The sequence below is a fragment of the Jaculus jaculus genome, chromosome 14, assembly GCF_020740685.1.
Source record: "Jaculus jaculus isolate mJacJac1 chromosome 14, mJacJac1.mat.Y.cur, whole genome shotgun sequence".
Taxonomy (NCBI): domain Eukaryota; kingdom Metazoa; phylum Chordata; class Mammalia; order Rodentia; family Dipodidae; genus Jaculus; species Jaculus jaculus.
The window spans coordinates 60,828,297-60,850,337 of NC_059115.1; the positions used below are offsets into that span (position 1 = coordinate 60,828,297).

General features: G+C 36.7%; 1 protein-coding gene across 1 annotated transcript; it reads left to right on the plus strand.

Moving 5' to 3' along the window:
• The first annotated feature begins 2,013 nt into the window (after positions 1-2,013).
• On the plus strand, positions 2,014-2,508 carry LOC101605186 (peptidyl-prolyl cis-trans isomerase A-like). Its single transcript, XM_045134413.1, has one exon. The coding sequence runs from the start codon at positions 2,014-2,016 to the stop codon at positions 2,506-2,508; it is 495 nt and encodes a 164-aa protein (XP_044990348.1).
• Positions 2,509-22,041: the final 19,533 nt, after the last annotated feature.

The window sequence follows — 22,041 nt, forward strand, 5'->3', positions numbered from 1 at the left end:
TAGATACAGCTGAACTAGCAAATATTTAACCTAGAATGTAATGCAAAACATAAAATATATTTTAGATGTCATCAGACTAATTACCAAAATAAATAGTGTGCTTTGAACTACTGTTGCATTTCTCTGATAATGTTTCTTTATTGTGAATTTGCACAACTTTTAATTTTGAACAGCTCTTAGCTTATTGTTTAGAGCTTATAAGGTATGGGAAGGGAAGACCATCAAGAGTATGTATTTTTATTCCCAAATTACACAATATAATTTCTTCAACAGAGCAGGCATTCAGAATTCATTTAGTTGAACAAAGTAGATAATCACAGCTATAGTTAGCAATTAATAAAAATTTGATTGCGTGAATAAGCAATAAGCATATTAAAATAATGAATGCATTGTAGAAACAAAAGTAGCAATCAATTCAGGAAGGCAGAAAATGGCATCAATTTCACAGAAAATCTAATATATGTTGATGATCTAAACATTAATATAAAGGCACTTCATATACATTATCTCCAGAAACAAAAATAACTTTCTAAGGTAGTAAGGTAAAACAAACAAACAACAAAAAAAAAACACCTTATAGTCAGCTCCACATTTTGGGACAAACTTCCAAACAGACACAGCTTATGGGAGGATCGGGTTTATTTCAGGCTTCCAGATCCAGGGTATGTTCCATCAGTGGCTGAGGAAGCTGGATCCCTTTCATAGATCCAAGCAGAGAGAAACCACCAACAGTCGGAAGACACCCAAAAGCAGCTAGCCAAACACTGACAGACGGCACCCCAAGCAAGCATGGCCAGAACTCAAAGTGTTCCTGATATGCCCTTGGAATGGAGTCAGCCTCGGTGGCTCGCGCCCTCTAGCAGGCTGCTGGAGGCTGAGGAAGAAAGTTTAAATACCGGAGGCAGTGGGGGACATACATTCACATGCAAACGGCCACAGCAACCATGGAGAAAGCCATGCAGCTCAAGTAAACACACATCTGAGTTATGTAATCACTTCATTCTACATACTGCTATATTTGCTATATACTCTCCCTGGATTGCTCAGAAGGGGTGGCCGGTACTTTGGATGGAGAAATCTTGCTGGACAGACATAACCAGAACCAGGGATCTTTCTTTGAATTACGAGTCCAAAGTTTGAAGACTGAAATTAGTGGGGAGTCACAAAAGACATTGTTTTCTCCACATGATTGCTTTTGAAATTTCATTCTACAGATCTTTGAATATTTATGCTTTTTTTCCCTCCTTCCCTCCTTCCAATTCTACACAGGAGCACTACTCCTGTGAGGTGCTAAAGCAAGTCTGGGATGGAGTCAGAATTTAAAAAGCAGCTCCGCTGACAATCGATGTCAGTTGAGCCACTTACTTCCTCCAAACCCAGATCCATTGGGCAAAATCATTGATTTCATTTCCGATAAAAGATTGGCTGTTTCTCTGATTAGCTATCAGAATGCAGAGTCATGACCTTACATGGAAACCGCTATCCAAGAAAGTTGTTCACACATTTGACACTTGAGATAAGAAAAAAAAAAAAAAAATCAGCCAGGCACAGTGGCTCAAGCCTGCAACCCCAGAACTGAGAAGAATCGCCATGGAGCCGAGAACAATCTCCACCACACATTGAATTCCAGGTACAAAGTGAGACCCTGTTTCAAAAATACAACCAGAGAGAAAATAACGTTTATCCACTTTTGCTTTTTTTTTTTTTTTTTTTAACTTTCATGGGACAGAGTATTTTGACCTGCATTTTAAATCTCTTAGGTTGTCCCTGAAAAAAAAAAAAGTCTCTTAAAAATGACTGAGTCTGGCATGGTGGTGCACGCCTTTAATCCCAGCTCTTGGAAGGCAGAGGTAGGTGGATCACCATGAGTTCGAGGCCACCCTGAGACTACATAGTGAATGCCAGGTCAGCCTGAGCTAGAGTGAATCCCTACCTCTAAGAACAAAACAAACAAACAACAAAAATGACAAAAACACACAGCGGGACTTGGCAGACGGTGCCTTCCTGTCAGCCATGGTCATCCCCATTGTCTTCCTCCACAGCGTGGTCCACAGCCAGCCCTTGGGTTGTGTCTCCTTCGAGCTGCTTGCAGACCAAGTTCCAAAGACAGCAGAAATACTTCCTGCACTGAGCACTGGAGAGAGAGGATTTGGTTATAGGTGGTCGTGCTTTCACAGAATTACTCCAGGATTCATGTGTCAGGGCGGTGACTTCACGTGCCATAATGGCTCTGGTGCCGAGTCTGGCTATGGGGAGAAATTTGAAGATGAGAACTTCATCCTGAAACATGCAGGTGCTGGGATCTGGTCTATGGCAAATGCTGGCCCCCACACAAACGGTTCCCAATTTTTCATCTGCACTACCCAGGGTGAACACTTGGACAGTAATCGTGGGGTCTTTGGGAAGGTGAAAGAAGGCATGAACACCGTCAAAGAAATGGAACGCTCTGGGTTCTGGAAAGGCAAGACTAGGAAGAAGGTCACCATCGCTGGCTGGGGACAACTCTAATGCGTGACTTATTCCATCTTAGCCACCATTCCTTCTGTAACTCCGAAGAGCGCCCTTCATCTATCAGCTATTCACCATATCCTGGAATCTTTGTACTCTCAATGCAGTTCTTTGGGGTTCCATATTTTCCTTATTGTCCTCCAAGTCTAGCTGGATTGCAGAGTTAAGTTTATGATTATCAATAAAAACTAAATGCAAAAAACAAACAAACAAACAAAAAAACATGACACAATTGTGTCTTCATCACCTTTAAGGAACTCAACTGAATTGGAAGCAGGGTCTCAGGTTGCTTACTACTTTGTAAGAGACTTTGGTGGAAATTTATATTAAATTAGATCCATCTTTCAATGGTAGAACACTAGGGTCAGTCATTCATAATTTTAAAGGATTTTTTAATATTCCTACAAATCTGTACAGCTCAGAAAGCATTTGAACTTTAAGCATTATGCTTCCACATACCACATCAAAGAAATAATTATTATCAGTGAATGTTGCCTTCGTATAATATGAAACAATTATACTTTTAAAATCTTCTATGTCGATGTTGCTTCTGTCTTGCTTTGAGTGACTGGGGTTACATTGAGTATATACTGAAAAGTTGAATGATAAAATTTCCCATCTTTTCTTTTTCAAATTTTGGCATGAACTGCAAATGCAAAATAACTGTGTCAATGCCCAGTGATCTTTAAAATCATTCCCAAGACTGCTCTACCTTTAGCAGAACCTTTTACCTTTGGAGAAATAAATTTTCCTGTTTTCTGATTCATAACACTGCTTTCTCCCAGTAAAAATTAAGCTTATATACTGCCTGTGACCTGCACTCCACTGGGTAAAAATAAGTATTAATGTAGCGATTAACCCAATGATCGGTTCCTTCAGCAGCCACAGGTCACCACAGACAAAGCAGGCATGGCAAGCTAGATTTTGTGTGTGTATAGGAAGCGCCAATAGAGAGAGTTATAATACCACATTATAAATTGTATTGTGCTTCCTCTAATGCATCCTATAGGATAATTTTGGATGAAGTATATGTAATAGCCAGAACTCAAATTTTTTTAAAAAAAAAATTTCTATATTTACTTGAGGAAGATAGAGAGAGGGAGTGAGTATGGGCCCAACAGGGCCTCCTGCTCGTGGAAATGACCTCTAGAAATATGGGCCGCTTTGTGCATCTTTAACCTTTAACCACTAAACAATTGCTCCAGCCCCTTTTTCTTCTTCCAATATATTACTTATATTCACTTCTCCAGCTCATCTCCATGTAATATACCACCACTCCCTTCCCAAAGACCAGGTGAAAGTGTGCACAATGCACGAAATTGTTTCTGAGATCAAGGAAAAGAGGACTCATTGGGAAGATGGTAGTGGATGATCCATGGAAAAGTTAGGGCAGTCTATAAAACTATTCAGAAATACAAATGATGCCATGCTTCCCCTATCTCTAATAGGCTATGGATAGATAGTATTTCCACTATGCCAAAGAACCTCAATGCCCTTTTTTAAACTTATTTATTTATGAGAGATCTGGATAGAGAAAGAGGCAGATAGATAGATAAATGAAAGAGAGAGAGATAACCAGCACATCGGGGCCTTCAGCCACTGCAAACAAACTCCAGTTGCATGTGCCACTTTGTGCATATGGCTTACCTGGGTCCTGGGCAATCAAGCCCAAGTCCTTTTGCTTTGAAGGCCTTAAATACTAATTTCTCCAACCCTTTTGAAAAGTAGAAAAAATAAGGTGACAGTAGAACATCCTGGTTAACCACTTGGACTTAAATTCTGAGTTTTTATGTCACCTGTCCACTTTGCTGTCTGTGCCCTTGGACAGATCCTCTAACATTTCCTAAGTTAGGATTTGCTTCCATACTTCAAACATGAGGGAACCAAACCTTTGCAAGTTTATGACCAAGCTGATGTGAGGCTCAGCCAAGATTTCAACTCAGGAATATCTAAATAAAAATGCTATCACATTTTGTAATCATTATGCTATGACGACCTGTCCATGAGGATAAAAGAATATTCTTCTTGCATGCACAGTTATAAGTTCAGTCATGTGTGTGTAAAATGTCAATAAATGTTTTCCTTAAGGCCATGTTTGATGAACTTGGCTAGGGAAGACAGCACAGTTTCAGATGTGGACTAGAAGATGATATGGAGAAGAAAAGACTGGCACTGGTTCATGTGGGCAGACCTTCTTGTACAAATGTGTAAGATGAATTAGCCTGACTTAATGATTTTTGAAGCCCCTTAGCCAGGCTGCCCTGAACATGTCTAACTGCATAGCTTCTCTGTGTACTTTTATGTAATCTTACTTGAAAGATGAGTAATTAGCATTCATTTACATAGACAGTGTTTAGGTACAAATGAGGTGACCAGGCTTTAGCAAGTGTCTGGGGTTATCACTGTTGCTGAACACAGGGCTGAAGGGGAAGCTTTGGCAGCTGCTCTGAAAATGAAGAGAATTTCCATCTCCCATGTCAGACCTGACCCACAGGGGCTTGGTCTGCAACAGGAGCCATGAAATCCACACAGCACTCCACGAGTGAGGACTCAAATCACATTACATGAAGTTACAGACTCCCGTTTCAAAGAGGCCATGAGCCTGATGTGGCTACAATCAATTCATGTTTTAGAATTCTTATCTGTTAGAATTCATTTGCCAGGGAAATACCTAATATAGTCAATAAGATAGCATTTATTCAGAATCAAAAATACTAAATTGTGTCTACTGCAATCTTTCACAATTTCTTCTGATACCAATTATAGAAATTTATCCTAGTTTGCTATTGAATGAGCCAGCCACATCTCATTGGAAAAATATAAAATGCAATAGAAAGAATCTTATCTCTCCAAACTAAGACCAAGACAGGTATAAATTCTCAAATGGCTTACCTGAAACACTCATGCATGCACATACGTACCTCAGCACAGGTAGTTAAGACCTGCCTTCATGACAGTGGTTCAACATTGGGCAGTATGGTGTGATGTAAGATTCCATTCAATGCTGTTGGAGCAGAACAACTTCAGCGCCAGGGGAAAACATATGGCCCCAGTACTTTATACTTCTTTTCCAGGTAGTATCATCTGTGATTAGAGTCTTTGGTCAGAAGTACACCTCGGGATTACCCCTATGTATATAGACTTGGTACTGGTCTGAGTAAGTTTTGGGGCTCAGGGTACACCACAGTGTGGCAGCATTGGTTGGCACAGATATGATACAGGAGCCTGAAGCTATTCCGTTTGTGATGATTCTGCAGTGTAAGACCTCAGGTCAGTAACTGTGGATGTGGTAACCAGGGTTATGATTGTCCTAAAGTAAGACTTGTGGACATTCCTCTTTCTATGCAGTCTGAACAATAGACAAACCAGATGTTTTGCATATACAGGGACTTGGATTTTCTAACAGAGCTGCGACTATGACAAAGCCTCAACAGGAGTCTTTTGGTCTTTACAGACCTGAGTGCCACCTAGAACTGAAATAAGTGACTAGAGGCTCTGAAAACATAAAGCAGCCACCTTAAAATTTATGGAAAGATCACGCAAACAAAGCCAGGTGAAGAGTACTGGAATAAATACTCAACCCTTCAATGTACAGGTGAGAACACGTGTCGACAAGCATCAAGAGAATTCAAGAATTCATGACCTTAGGAGTATTCAAAAAAAAAAAAGGTACCAGAAATAGGATCAGTATGAAAGAAATATTAGGTAATTTAAAACAGCTCTTTTAAGGAAACTCAGTGAGTTTGAAGAAACACTAACATCTCAAACGATAACAGGCAAACTCAACAAAGAGAATGAAGTAATGAAAACAATTGTTGAGCTGAGTACTATACACAGTGAGATTACAAGGGGCAGAAGACATTAATATTGCAATAGGCCAAACAGAAGAAAAATGTCACCTCAAGAATAGGCTAATATGAAAATACGTGGAAAGAAAAAAAGAAATAAAAGAATAAAGGGATATGAATACCTATTGTGGGAACTTTAGATGCTAATAAAAGCAATATTTGAGTAGTTGGGCTTCAAGAAGGACATGAGAATATAAATGTGATAGAACACTTGTTCAAAGAAATAATAATAGAGGGTTTCCAAATTCAGAGAAACATATGCAGAGTACAGAAAAGTCAAAGGTCATAGGGCAAATATAACTCATGGCTATCTCGCAGTCAAGCTGATATGGGTGAAAAAGATGTTCTCAAAGTTGAGAAAAAAGAGAAAAGAGAGAGGGAGAGACTTTAAAAATGACCCAGTTTCTTTGATATTGCTTCTTAACAAAAGCCTATAGGCCAGGAGAGATTTTTGGTAAAATTTTCCATACTACCGGAGGGAAAACCCATCAACCAAAAATATTTTAACCTGCTAAGTTACATTTTAACAATGAGAAAAGGAGAAAGATTTTCCCAAACAAAAGATAAAGTGATTTTTTGCCAAAGACCTATTCTATAAGAAATGCTGTAGGAAGCTCATTAAACAGAAATAATATAATAAATATATATTATAGGAAGGTATAAAATTCACTATAATTATAAAAACAAATTGAGATTGTTTTAGTACTATAAGTAGGTATATAATACATAGATATTATTAGCTATTATCAATAGATACTCTAGCACCATAATATTTGGCAATTTAAACACCATATTTTAGCAATAGACATTATTTAATATAAGCAAAAACTAATGAAGTATTAAATTATTACTATTAAATTGTACCAAAGGCCAATGCACTTCTGTAGGATTTTTCCATCCAAAAGCTGCCAAAAACACAAATTAGAAAATGAGAATGGGAACGGAATGCACAGTGATCTTTGCAAGCTGATCTTTCATTATTTATCTTGGTTGGTTTCATCTCTGGTGGTGCTGGCAGAGGTTGGATGCCATAGGTAATCAGTTAAGGTTCCAAAAGTAGGAGTGAATTTAATGCCTTTGCATAACTTTGGTAACATAGAAGAATGATTAGAAAAGAATTAAATTAATTATGTCAACCAAGTACTATGTAACCTTCTTATGTCTAAGAGGAAAGTTAATCCTGTGTTTCTGGATGGCAGAGCCCATGACAGTATGTAGTGCTTGACATTCTTATTATTTTTGTTTAAAGGAAATTCCAATGACAGTTAATCTTTTCTTATTCTCAAATTCAACCAAAATCCACACCAACATTCTTTAAATTAATCATAGTCTCATGATGCAGAGTTTTCACAAAGTGTATTCACTATTCCATCTCTATTCACTATTCCAAGATGGCTTTGTTCAAAAAGAAAGGCAAAAGTCTGGGGAGGCAACCGCAGGGATTCTAACCCTTCCTACCAAAAGAAAGTCCATCATGGTGCAAAGAAACTGCATGAGCTCCTTGAGAGTGTGAAATTGTATTTGTCTGTGTGCCTGGAGCACAGCAGACTTACTGTGTGTGTGCTGGAATTCTTGGAGAGAAAACTGGCTGAATATATACAAACCTGTCCCCTCAATGGGCTTGGTAAAGAGAGATTTCTCTCACAGATCACAGCAAAAAATGATAGTCATTCACTGTTACTGAGGATGTTAGAAAACTTGTTTCAGACCTCTAACTCTGACATCCAACTTTCTAACACGCAAAAGAAATTACTGAAGTGATGCCTCAGGAAATGAGATAGAATGAGAGAGAATTTGAATAAAGTACATGACCACACTTCCAGATGACAGTTTTGCATGGAAGCATCCTATAAAATGGAAACAAATAAAACAAATTACCATTAAATGAAAAAAATAGAAAATGAAACATTTTCTAAGATACATCCTATGACAGCCCATAGAATAAGACTTAACAGTAAAAAAAATGAAATCATGACAAGAATTTCTTGTGAACAAAGTACAAAAGATATAGAAATAAATATCAAGAAAACCTTGAGATCAAAAAAGAAATCAGGGCTGGAGATACTGCTTAGTGGTTAAGATGCTTGCTGTAAAGCCTAAGGGCTCAATTTTGACTCTCCAGATCCCATGTTAGCCAGACACAGAAGAGTGAGGCAGGCACAAGGTCACACATGCCCACTAGGTGGCACAAGCATCTGAAGTTCATTGCAGTGGCTGAGGCCCTGGTGTGCCAATTCTCTCTCTCCTCTCCCAAACAAAAATTAGTAAATAAATAAGTGCTTTTAAAGAAGAAATAAAATGAATATTAAGATATTTCTTGTGAACTGGAGAGATTGCATTGTGGCTGGAGAGATAGGTTAAGGAGCTTGACTGGGAAAAAAAATTTAGAAGTATTTTCAAAGTTTAAATTTGGCAGATTTTTCCAAATGAAATGAATGCTGTTAGAAAATAAATCTATCAATTATAGAGTTTTTTTTTTTTTTAATATGATTCTTTTCCTTAAGAGTTTGAAATCCAAGAACAGATCAGGCTAGCAAGCTCTTAATTCCATTCTGATGTCAAAGAAAAGCAAGGAACAGCCGAAAGATGAAATATATAAATAGCTGTGGGTACACAGAAGATGGAGTTCCAGACTCTGCTTAGCAAAAATAATCTTCGAAACAGAGATTTTCAAACGCGAAAGGGAGTAAATAGGCAAGCAGAGAAAACCACGCAAGTCTGAAGAGATGCGCGACGGGGCCCACGTGCCTGCAAATCAGAGCGATCACACGGGGCCCCGAGTGTCAGAACGCCAGGGAGAGCCAGGCTGCAGACACGCTAGTTACAGTGATGGATTTTATGAGGTTTAGTGGAAATTTATTTGTTGAAATAGTGTCCTGAGAGCCTCAGCCTTTGAGTTTCCTCACTTAGAGAATTCCATTGCAGCATACCCCAGGGTCACAGTGCAACCGCCTCAGCATAAGGCAGTGGGGAAGTTCACCACATGCCTTTTTGACTCTTAAGCAGCCTTGTGATTTTTTTTTTTAAAGAAAACCCTATTCTCTTTCCCACAAATGTCTTTGCAGAATGTTTCAGAAAATAGTAATGTCAAATGTTCTGATAACGAGAATTAAAAAAAAAAAAAAAAAAAAAAAAAAAGCAGGCAGGCAGTCATTGGGAAATGGCTGGGTAAATCTCTCAGTCCTAAAGAAAGACATGGACTTGTACAGGTAAAGTGGGACTCTTATTTCAAATGCACAGCCAGTTTCCATGCTCACTGTCATGCAAGTGACAGGATGGAGTACCCTGATCCTCTAAATGTATGTATTTCATAGCAACAAAAGTGGCTTTTATGAATGAGGACAGTGAATTGGTAATGAGGACAGCACAATGTGTTAGTGGTCGTATTTCCACGAGACAGATAGTCCTAAGGCTGAAGCTGTACTTTAACTAATAAAACTACTCATAAGAAATACATGACATGGACTTGCAGCAAGTAAGCAAGTTTAAGAATGGAAGTCATAGCACTTGCTTCCCTGCCTGACGTAAAAGGCAAGACTCTGTTGCTGAAGAGACCACAAGCAACCAACGCAGAACACTGAAAGATCTGGCTAAATTAGGAAGGAAGCCAGATCCCTGAAAAGTGCTGTATGAGCTGCTGAGGAAAAGTGACCAGCAATTTTCTGAGCAAGCAGGAGGCACTGTTACATGAAACCAACCAGCTTGACCAGGGGCACACACCTGTGCAAGGGTAGCACACAGCCTAGGCGGGTAACCACTCTGACTGGCTGCGAGATCTGCTCCATAGAAAGAAACCCACAGCTGGAACTGGAAACCAAGACTGTGGACTCCAGTGAGAAGCTCCCACTAGTCTTTGTCCAAAAGTGTCGCTACCTCTATCAAATTCTAAATTAACACCGCTTACACAGTTTAACCTAACCTGATCTCACTCTCCAGTGGAATTTTATTTTTTTCTTTTTCAGAAAGCAGTGAAAACAGAGGTCAACCAGATTTGTTCAACAAGACAAGAATAGGTAGTTGACTCCATGGCAGGAGATGAACCACCCCTCACACAGCAACCAGGGCCCACATCAAACCACAGAGGAACCGAGGAGATGAGCAAGAGCGCTGCTTCCCCTGCCAGGCTGACAGCCTGCAGCAGGGCATGGCAACAGACACTGAGGATACTCAAAACATATCAGAGCAGAAATCCTGAAGCTGCTGAGAGCTCAACACTAAAGTAGCATTAAAGCACATCCACCAAGGTTCAGGGAATATGGGGGAAGATGGGGCAAAAAGAATGTAAGAGCCACAGAGTGGGAGAGAATATCCAGAGCCATTGCCCCACTCCCCACAATGATTGACAGCTGCTCTCATAGCTCATCACCCTCCAGCAATCCTAGTGAGGAAGGCCCTCAGTGGAGTGGGGCCAGGGAGGAGGGAAATGATGCTACCAACACATGACTTGTCCATACAACATTTCTACTTAATATAAAAAAAACACAATTTTGCAAGCATTCTAATTAAAAATGTCATTCAAACAAGAATCATCAAAATATGATACATCTAGGAAATGTGGGTATAGTAAGGAATAGATATATCAACATGGTCTCAAAGTTCCCCCTCACAAATTACTAATTGCATAAAAAAAGTCAGTAACTTTTCAGTGGAAAAGTGAACAAAATCTTACTCATATGGTCAAAATTAACATCACATGTAAGGGGCATTCTATATATCTAGGTATGATTCCTTGGAGCATATCACTTAATGGCATTCCCTATTTTTGAAAGAAACAGGTTTTGTTAGTAAATTATCTAATCAGAAAATAGTTAGGAAATTTAGAATCTATGGAGAATTGCAAACTGAACAATAGCAGATACAATATGATTTCAAGACAATATAATTCTCTATCAAATATCTCTATTATAATATCTTCATGGGCAAGGCTAAGACTATAATATGTTAACAATGCTGCTCCCTTCTGCATGAAAGGGGAGTTCTATGATCCCAGAAATCCAAACTGTTTTATCTAACCTGTGTTGTGTTGTCTGTGCATATGTGTGTGTGTGTGTGTGTGTGTGTTCACAAATGCTTGCTTGTGGGGGCTGCCTGGGATCATATGATTTTAAGCACACCTAAAAATAAGTTTATAGACTTCTGATGTGCATACTTCTTTGTGAGCTCTCTACCTATTTCTTCTGGAAATTTGGAAAACAATACTGATCTCTCCCAACATGACATTTTCAAAGAAATATAGAAAGATGCATAGTGTGCATCTGGAAAACTATGTAATGAATGTATAAATCCATAAGATTTTGCAGAAAATTCAAGAAAAGTAAAAGGCATGGTAGCATTAGTTTTATTTAAGCCATTGATGAATGCACAAAGATTATAAAATATATAGAACATAAGCACAGATTGGGAACAATAGCTTTCTAGACAAAATTTAGGAAAAAAGCAAAAGGTCAGTTACATATCAAATCCTTTTCAAGGGCCCCAAATGCAAAGATAACATTAGCTAAGTTAGAATATGTCAGCATTAGCATGTTTGCGTGCACATATCCATATTAGCTTGATCTATCTCAAGTGAACAAAAACTGACATATAGTTAATTTGATTGTATGGATATATGACTCAAATTGAAAAGGTTGACAAAAATCATAAATTTGGCTTTTAGGCATATTGAAAGATACTCTACCACCAACCATAATAAATTATTCCATTTTTCATCTATTTCATGGACAAAGCCACAACTACTTGATAAAACTTCATCTTGGAAAAGCTTTGATCAAGCAGTTATTGAAATATATACTCATGGACATGCAGTTTGTATAAAATTTATAGCAAGCAAGTTGACAATGTCTATCAAAGGCCCAAAGTCCTACGCTTGACTGGTACTTGTAATTTGCAGAGTATCCTAAGGATGTATCCAGATACATTATAAAGCATGTGACAGATTATTCGTTGAATTATACTAGAAATAAAATAATGGAAAAAGCAAAATTCTTAGTTATGGGGACAATGGTTGTTAACATCAATTATAGGTACTGAATACAAATGTGATATGACCAGAGAAATAATGAAAGAACACCCTTAGGGTCTCCAGAATAAACAGTTAATGAAAAATAGGGAGAGTACTGAAGCATCTTAATCATTATCCTAACTTTCTTTTTTCTTTCTTTCTTTCTTTCTTTCTTTCTTTCTTTCTTTCTTTCTTTCTTTCTTTCTTTTTTTTTTTTGGTCTTTTGAGGTAGGGTCCAGGCTGACCTGGAATTCACTAAGGAGTCTCAGGGTGATCTTGAACTCACAGTGATCCTCCTATCTCTGTCTCCCAAGTGCTGGGATTAAAGACATGTGCCACCATGCCAAGCCTAACTATTGTTTTTTTTTATAGGTCAAAAAAGAGATAAAGCTTAGGTAGTTAGCCTCATTTGTAAAACTCAAGGAGAAGCAGGATAGAGATAGAAGGATTTAGTAGTTTTCTGACTCTAACTTGTATTATAAGCCAAAGGAACAAGGAAAAAAATTAAATTTTCAATAAATGAGAAAGAATATAAGGAGGTTAATAAATAAGAAAATTTGCCATGGCATTCCAACCTCTGCAATTGAGGAAGAGGAATTTTAAAACAAATTTATTGACACACTGAAATAGGTGTAGACAAAATAATAAAATCCTGTGAATGAAACTAACAAATATAAAATATTCACACCAAATATCTTTCTTAAATGTTTGTCTTATGATGACGAAAGCTTATTAATTAGATTATTTTTGTATTTTAACTAATGCAAATAATATGAACAAATAGTTTCCTTAAGCAACCATTATAAAATCCAGGAAAATGCACATAGTGGTCAATTATAAAAGACAGAAAAAATCTATTCTTAGTACAGCATTGCATTCTTTATTAGTGGGTAAAACAATTTTGTTTTTTTTTTTAAAGCATTCAAACTAGTAATATTGTGGTGAAATTAATATAATTGAACACAGCTGCTACTTGCTTTGAAGTTAACAATATATAGTGAAAGACAATATGTTCATCCTATTTAGCTCAGTAATTCTACCTCTGGGAATATTTAAACTGAGGCCATAATTACACAGAAAAGGACTACTTATGTGAAGGACCAGATTTTCAGTGCAATGTTTTTTTTTTTATATATATATATTTAGAACTTAGAGAAAATCGAGTCAACCACCTATATGCAAGTGTTTAGATTAAGTACAATGCATATAGGCTGAACAAATATTATAAAACTACTAAAATATATCATTTGAAACCATCCTTGTAAACATATAGAAATGGTAAACTATAATGGAATTTTTAGATTAAATTAAAGGTATCTGCATTATTTTAGTTCATCATATTCTTAACACTTATTGATACAAAGTCTCTCTCTCTCTCTGTATATATATATGTGTGTGTGTGTGTGTGTATACACAATGTGTGCATTTAATTTTTATGAACAGTTTACTTTGAACTGTAAAGCCCTCCAGTATTTTCTTCTTTTTTTAGTATATGTGTCTGCCTTTTTATATAATAATTGATTTTGTTGGCATGAACTGTGAGTTAGGACCAATTATTCCTGATGTATGTTCATTTGTGATAAGTCACAGTCAGTAATCATGTGTAATATTAATGAGGATTCAGTAAGTCAAAGGTGAAGGGAGATCTCAGCATGCACAAGACATTGCAGGTGAAACTGACCATAGACCATAAATAGATAAATGAATAAAAGGTAGGCTGGTTTGGAATTTGAGATCAAGAAACTGGAAATTTGGAATAGTCTTAGAATAGAAGGAAAAAAAATATGTTAAAATTTGTCCCAACATATCATAATGGGCTAAGTTTAGAAACCTTAGAGAAGTTGCATTGAGATAAATAATTGTGGGGAGTGGTGGTTTCAATATAAATAATAAAGAAATCTCTTTCTCCATTCAAAGTCCTTTTAATGTTTAAGCAAAACCACTAAAATCCCTTTACCATCTTTAGTTTTCCCCCCACCTTTACCAAACTTATCCCTTTAGGGTATTGTTATAATATATGAACAAATGCATAAGTATCAATGGTGAACTGCAACTAGTACAATAAATTTATGTGAAAAGGATCCTTAAATTAAGATTGCACCATGACCATGTTAGGGATACTTCAGGAGAGTTTTTAAGGCAGCCTTTAAATCAAATGTAATGTCTAACTTGCTAAAATGAATCAATAGATTCAATACAACTTCCATCAGAATTCCAGTGTTGGTTGTCCTCACAGAACTAGAAAAAGTAATTCAAGGAATCGTGTAGAAACCTCAAAGACCACAAATAGCCAAGTGATGTGGAGGAGGAAGAAGGCAAGCTGGAGGTATTGCGACAGCTAACCTCAAATCATATCACTAAACAATGGTGCTCAAGACAACATGGTAACTGGCACAAAAACAGACATCCACGCAAATGGAACAGAATATAGGACCCAGAAATAAACCCATATGACATTGTTTACACATTTTTAAACAAATGAGTCAAAAACAGTCAATGTAAAAAAATGATAGCAAACATTCAACAAATGTTTGCTGGCAAATGATATCCATGTGAAGAAGAATGAAATTAGATTCATACATTTCACTCTGTACAAATATCAATTCAAAGTGGATCCAAGATGTGAATTTACAACTAGAAACATGGGAAGTGCTAGAGGAAACCATAGAGAACGCACTCCAAGATGGCAGATTTAGGCAAGAACTTTCTGACCAGGACGCCAATAGCATAATAAATAGCCATAGGCATTAACAAATAGGCTATATAAAATTAAAAAGTTTTGCATAGAAATAAAATTATTAGTAAAGTTGAAAAAAAGTAGGAGAAAATCTTGGCCAAATACAGATGGGTGCTATTATTAAGAATTTATAAAGAACTTATCTGGGGCAGTGGTTCGACAATTAAATGCACTTACTTGCTAAGCCTGCTGGTCTGAGTTCAGCCTGGGGTCAAATTCCCAGTCCTCTACTAGGGATGAAAAGATGGTGACTATCTTTATTAAATCACATGGATACACGCAAAACTCACTGGAAGAGCAGATACACCAAAGAGGAAAGGAAGGTTGTGTGAAACCACACCATGACTGAAAACTACTAAGAAAGAGAAAGGAATAAACTAAGCCCATGAGACATCAGCCTGTGCTAAGTAGAAGTATATACTGTCAATTTTAACCTCAAATAGATATAAATGGACTAAACACAATGATCAAAAGGCAAGCTGGATTTAAAGGTGAACTTCTGCTATATGCTGTCTCTGTGGGATTCATTGTATTGCTAATCATACGCACAGATTAAGAAAGAATCCAGAGCAAGAAAAATATGTCAGGGAAATGGAAATAAAACTGGGGAAGAAAAGCTATAGTCATTGCATATAAATCAGACATTAAATGAAAACCTATAAAAACTACACAAAGAAAAATATAACATTGATTAAAGGGTCAAAACAAAAATGATATAACCGTGATATATACCTACAAGATAGTACCCTCAAAAAACATGAAACACATAGAGTTAAATCTAAATTGAGAGACAATCTTGCACACTCCACTTTTCTTAGTGAATATATTATCCAAACAGAAGGTCTAGCTGGGCATCGTGGCACATGTCTTTAATCCCAGCACTCAGGAAGCAGAGGTAGGAGGATTGCCGTGAGTTCGAGGCCACCCTGAGACTACATAGTGAATTCCAGGTCAGCCTGAACTAGAGTGAGACCCTACCTCCAAAAAACAAAACAGAAGAAAAACAAGCAAAAAAAAAAAAAAAAAAAAAAGGAAGGCCTCAGTCGAACAATTTTAGAACAAATGGACTCAAGACACTTGCAGAACATGTGTCCGACATCCACACACCACACAGTCATGTCATCAGCACATGGAACATTCTTCAGCATAGGTCATATGTTGTGACACTTATCAAGTCTCAGCAAATTGTTAAAAATTAGTGCAATAGCATGCATCTTCTCCGAACAAAGCTATTTACCAATACCAATAAGAACAAACAGTATAGACACATATGGAATTTGAATGTAATGATTTAAATGATAAAAGGACAATATTAAAATTCAAAAGAAAAGTTACAAAATGTTTACTAATTAATGAAAATGAGAATGCAATGTACCAAACCTCTGTGAAATAGAACAAAAGCAGTGTTGAGAAGGATGTTTATAGTAATAAACACACTTTAAATTAGAGACCAGAAAGATATCAGGCAACTTAATAAAGCACCTCAAAGAATTATGAAAGTGAGATCAAAGCAAATTCAAACTGAGTAGAAGGAACAAAAGAAACCATAAAGGTAAGATCAGATATAAAGTTGAAAAAAACCCTAAAGATCAATAAAGCAGAGTTGAAAGGATAAAAATAAATTGACAGAACTTTAGCCAGAATACCTAAGGAAAGAAAAGATGACCTAAACACATAAAATCAGAGATGAAAAAGGAGACGCATGGTCAGAGAAATATGGAAGATCATGAAAATTATTATGAACAATTATATACTAAAATACTGAAAAATCTAGAAAGTATGGATAAAATCTTGAGTACTTACAACCTACCAAATTTTAATCAAAAGGAAAATCGATATCTAAACAGACCAACAATGTATAAGATTGAAGCAATATTTCTTTGTAATAAAACCTTAAGATCTGATGGTTTTACAGCTGAATTCTACAAAATAACCAAGGAAGAAATATCCAAATTCTTCTCAAAGTGTTCCAAGAAGATTGAAATGGAAGGAACATTGCTAACCTCTTTTTTTGTGATTGACAACTTCCATAATTGTAAACAATACTCCATGGTAATTCCCTCCCTCCCCCCACTTTCCCCTTTGAAACTCCACTCTCCATCACATCCCCTCCCCCTCTCAATCAATTTCTTTTTTATTTTGATGTCATAATGTTTTCCTCCTATTATGGTTGTCTTGTGTAGGTGGTGTCAAGCACTGTGAGATCATGGATATCCAGGCCATTTTGTGTCTGAAGGAGCACATTGTCAGGAGTCCTACCCTTCCTTTGGCTCTAACATTCTTTCTGCCACCTCTTCTGCAAGGGACCATGAGCCTTGAGAGGTGTAATAGAGATATTTCAGTACTGAGCACTCGTCTGTCACTTCTCAGCACCATGGTGCCTTCTGAGTCATCCCAAGGTTTCTGCCATCTGAAAAGAGAAGCTTCTCTAACCAAAAGTGAGAGTAGCATTAATATATGGGTATGAACATTTAGAGAAGGGCTTACTGGGCAGTTTGGTGAGTATAATAGAGACATATGCTAAACTGTATTTTTGAGCCCGCCATCCATGGCACACTATAGGTGGGAACACACTGGGGAAACACAAAAATAAATTTCCTCCCAGCCAGATCGGTCAGCTCCCGCCACACCTGACCTGTGAAATCACTTCCCTGCAGGCTCACCTCCTTTAATGGACTGGGCTGGAATTGATTTTGCTTATTAAAACTGAGGTCAGTGACACCTTGGTGTAGACTTCAGGCTTTCAGTTTGGGAACAAGAGTGGCTGGTCCTAGCCCACAGGGTTTGATGGGAGATAAGAAAGTCTTCTCTCCTGAAACTGAAAACAGTGTTTTCTGTGGCTATCTTTTCTCTCCATTTAGCTATAAGGTGATTTTTTTTTTTTTCACGAGAAGATCAGAAGCATAGTCTAAATCATAATAAAATCAGTTAAGTTGGTTTGAAGTTTACCAAGGTCTATTTAGAAATCCTTATATGTGTATAATTTGGACTTTTGAAAACAATGTGGAAATTCATTATATAAATAATAATTGATCAAGTATTCTGAGTTAAGAAAGTGTTTTAACATGCTGAAACTCACAATATAGACAAATATTTTTGAGAAAAAGACTGAGATAGGGACATGATTATTTCTATTCTATACAAGTTAGCTCTTATCACACTCCTTTAATCCCAGCACTTGATTTCAAAGTATCCGATGGCAAAAAAAAAAAAAAAAAAAAAAAATCTACAGAAAGCAGTACATTTGGACCATTCCCAATCTGTCATTCAATATTTATTGAACACCTGCCTGACTGTGAGAGCTTTGCTAAGTAAAGGAAAGTATAAAGATGAGGAAAAATCCTTCTGTCCTCTGGAAGTTAATTGAGTACTATGTGAGATAATGTAGAGCCACATAATTACAAAAATTTGTGAAAAGGAACATTTTTGATTGAAGATGTGTAGCAAATGAAGTGGATTTCTTTTAGGACACATCTACTTCTGAATTATATAAGTCAAAATGTTAATCTCTGGAATAAGAAAACCCTATCTATGTAGCAAAAATTTAGTGTATTATAACGCACATGACATTAACTTCATGAAACACAATAAACCATTGCTGTACCTTCTCTGTCTGTGTTTCCTGACTCTTCCTTTGTCCAGCTTTTATCTCTTTGACATAGGCTGCCATGATGTGGAAAAAATGGTAAAATAGAGGAAGGGGGTGGAGAGAATAAATTTATAATCCTAAAAACTTTGCTTGCAGGCCACTAAAAGCAAATACAATCACTTACTTTTATGAACTGTTTGGGTGCCATGGAGAGGTAAACATTTTTGAGCTGATTTTCTACCCAGTTCATTTGTTTGGCATTTCTCACCTAAGATATAAATCAGGTCACATATACTGTGTGAACTGTAAGAAAACCAAGTAAGTTGGAGACAATACAGAAAAAAATAAATAAGGTACCATAAAGGGATTTCTAACAATGAAATATTTTAAAAATCTGTACTCTCTGATTAATTGATATTATTAGTTTTTAAAATGATAAAATATTACAGGCACCAAATGTCAATACGATTTTATATGGTTATAGCATTGTGAAGACGAAGAAAAAGCGGGGGGGGGGGGGCCTGTTTCCCTCCTCTCCTCCCTTTGTCCTTTTCTGTTCTCCTCTCTACCATGTTCTTTATCAACTATAAGAAACGCTGATTTAAGCCGGGCATGGTAGCGCATGCCCTTAATCCCAGCAGAGGTAGGAGGATCGCCATGAGTTCAAGGCCACCCTGAGATGACAGAGTTAATTCCAGGTCAGCCTGGACCAAGGTGAGACCCTACCTCGAAAAACAAACAAACAACAAACAAAAAAGAAATGCTGATTTAATGAAGTAACAGAAGTGTTTGGGACACACAGAAAACTGAGCTGTCATGTTAGATGAGGTGACAACTGAACTTTGTGCTCAAAGACAATACATTTAACAAGAAAAACAAAAACAAAAACCGCCCAGGTAAGAAATAATGTGAATTAGAAATAAGGACTGATACTGTCTCCTTTGCAAGGTGTCCAATAGAGTTCTGACAGAGACCAATCTTCACACTGTAGAATAATTGTACTTAAATGTCACCTTTCTTAAAGTTCTGCTGGTTTCAAACCTTGTGATTAAAAATTACTACTTTTAAGCACTTATAAGAATTAAGGAAGCAATGTACCGGTCAAAAACAATCATGCTGAGTTAAATGCCATACTCCTTAACAACCACTCTAAAATGCCAACCGAGTATGACTTTAAGCATAAATGCTGGGCTGAAAACCAAGGGAAGCTCCGTCATTACTTCAAATGCCTTTGACCACTACTCTGCAGTTGTAGCTGAACTCATAATAGGGGAATATCTCTTCTTCTTACTGTTGGACTGCATGTCTTTCTTTATAACTAAAGCTAATGTAAGAAAGAGGAATAACATCTCAGTATTGTGATTGTTAAGTTATACTAAAAAGAGTAAGTCTAACTGGTGTTCTAGTTTGTTTATAATATTTTTTCTTTAATAAAATGTTTTACTGATGTTCATAAGAAAAGGTCATTGGAATTTGGAACTTGCTTGTTTAGAATGAAGGTCATTGATTTCAATGGCAGCACTGTCTGTCCACCAAGCCAGGTTTTCCTTCCCCTGTGAGACTAGGCAAGGACACTGGGGCGGCAAGCAATGGTAGAAACTTTCATTTCTTTGAATTCCACTATTGAAAAGGCCAAAAGGGAGGTGGCAGTTTTAAATGTCAGCTCTACCTTTTTTTCTCTGATTAGTTCTTAGCATAATCTTTTTATAAAGGTCTACGAAAAGTAATGAAAGGATATTTGATTTCACACTGAAAGCAACTCATGTAAATAATTATGAAAGAAAATCATAATATTTGGAGCAATGCACAGACCAAGGGAAACAGAAGACTGTATTAACAGGAGATATAAATGTATTACATTTCCAGTTTTGATAATATTGGTATTTAGAATTATAAATTATTTTAAATCTTGAGAAACTGGAATTATAATAGTTTTAATAGTAAAAAAATGTATTTGAGGTATTCACCAAAATTCACTTCCCGCCCTGTTTTTTTTTTTTTTTTCTGAGAATTCTCTCACTGGTTGTCTGACTTGTTTTACCTTTTTCTATTACCATTTTACTTCCAATCTCCTTATAGACACCTTCAGACATCTACCTCTCTTACTGATGTCAAATGTATTATTTCTTACTTAGGCATTCTTAAACGGTCTTTTGTTGAAGTTTCCTAAGTGACCTTCTTACTATTCAGTTTTCTAAACATATCAAAGTGAATAAAACAGTAATTAAAAACACTTTGTGAAAATATTTGTACTTTTCCTGTCTTTATCAGTTACCTTTTATCTAGAAGAATTAAATTCATTCATGGCAAAGAATACAAATTATTCTATTTCTTTACTTGGACTTTGAAACCTAAGGTAGAAGAAGTGGAAACAAAACAACTAGAAATTTAATAACCCCTGTGCAGATGCTAGACTATAATGAAAGATGAGGCAGAGATTCTGCCAATGGCTGTGGGGCTTAACTACAGTCTTGAATCTACGTGGAAGGCAGAAAGTAAATTCTCCTATGAATCATACTGGACAAGCTATCTTGAAAATATGATCTGGAGTGAATGCAGTTCTCTACCGGTCTTGCCAAAGCTACAGTTACGTCAGACTATTCTGCTCATATCCTCAGGCTCCTGACTCCATAAGTACTTTCTTTCAAGATTTGACTTAGTTTATAGTGATGGTACTTTGGGCTAAACATGTTCTGTATAAGGTTTCCCTCCCCCTCAGGGCTTTCCCAGTGCCCTGACATGGAAGGGTGGGGCCACCCTTTTTAGCACACAGATAGCTCAGAGGTATGAGATATCACCTTCCTGCTCACAGCATAGAATGTTCAAAATAAGGTAAAAAGTGGTTTCCATCAGAAAACTTTATGGATACTTTGAAAATACTTTATTTGCCCATCATATCTGGATATTATTACTTAGATTCGGAGATGACATTAAAATCTAATTACCTCAGAAGTCTGATGAACAGTATGAGCCTACAATGCAATAAATATAGTTAAGTAAAGTACCACATTTATTTCGTAGACTAGGAAATCAGTCACTTTCTACTGGCTCTCTCGAATGGATTCCAAACATAAGGTTATTTCTAGTAAATAAATACCCTTTATATATATGGCTTTCTCCATGATGTATGTTCTCAGTTTTTTATTTTTACTCTTTACCTCAAAATATAGTAATCCATGTGTTTTATGATGGTAATTAGACTTCTATACATCAATTTACTTTCTCTTCTAATGAGCTAATGATATAATCAGAACCTCACAGTACCTGATACTACCTACACAAGACCATCAAAATAAAAAAAGACTGATTGAGAGGGGCAAAAGTATGATGGAAAGTGGAGGTGCCAAGAAAAAAATGG

Bases quoted from the DNA above. Each gene is read 5' to 3' on its own strand.
- LOC101605186 (XM_045134413.1), top strand. From the start codon at position 2,014: ATGGTCATCCCCATTGTCTTCCTCCACAGCGTGGTCCACAGCCAGCCC.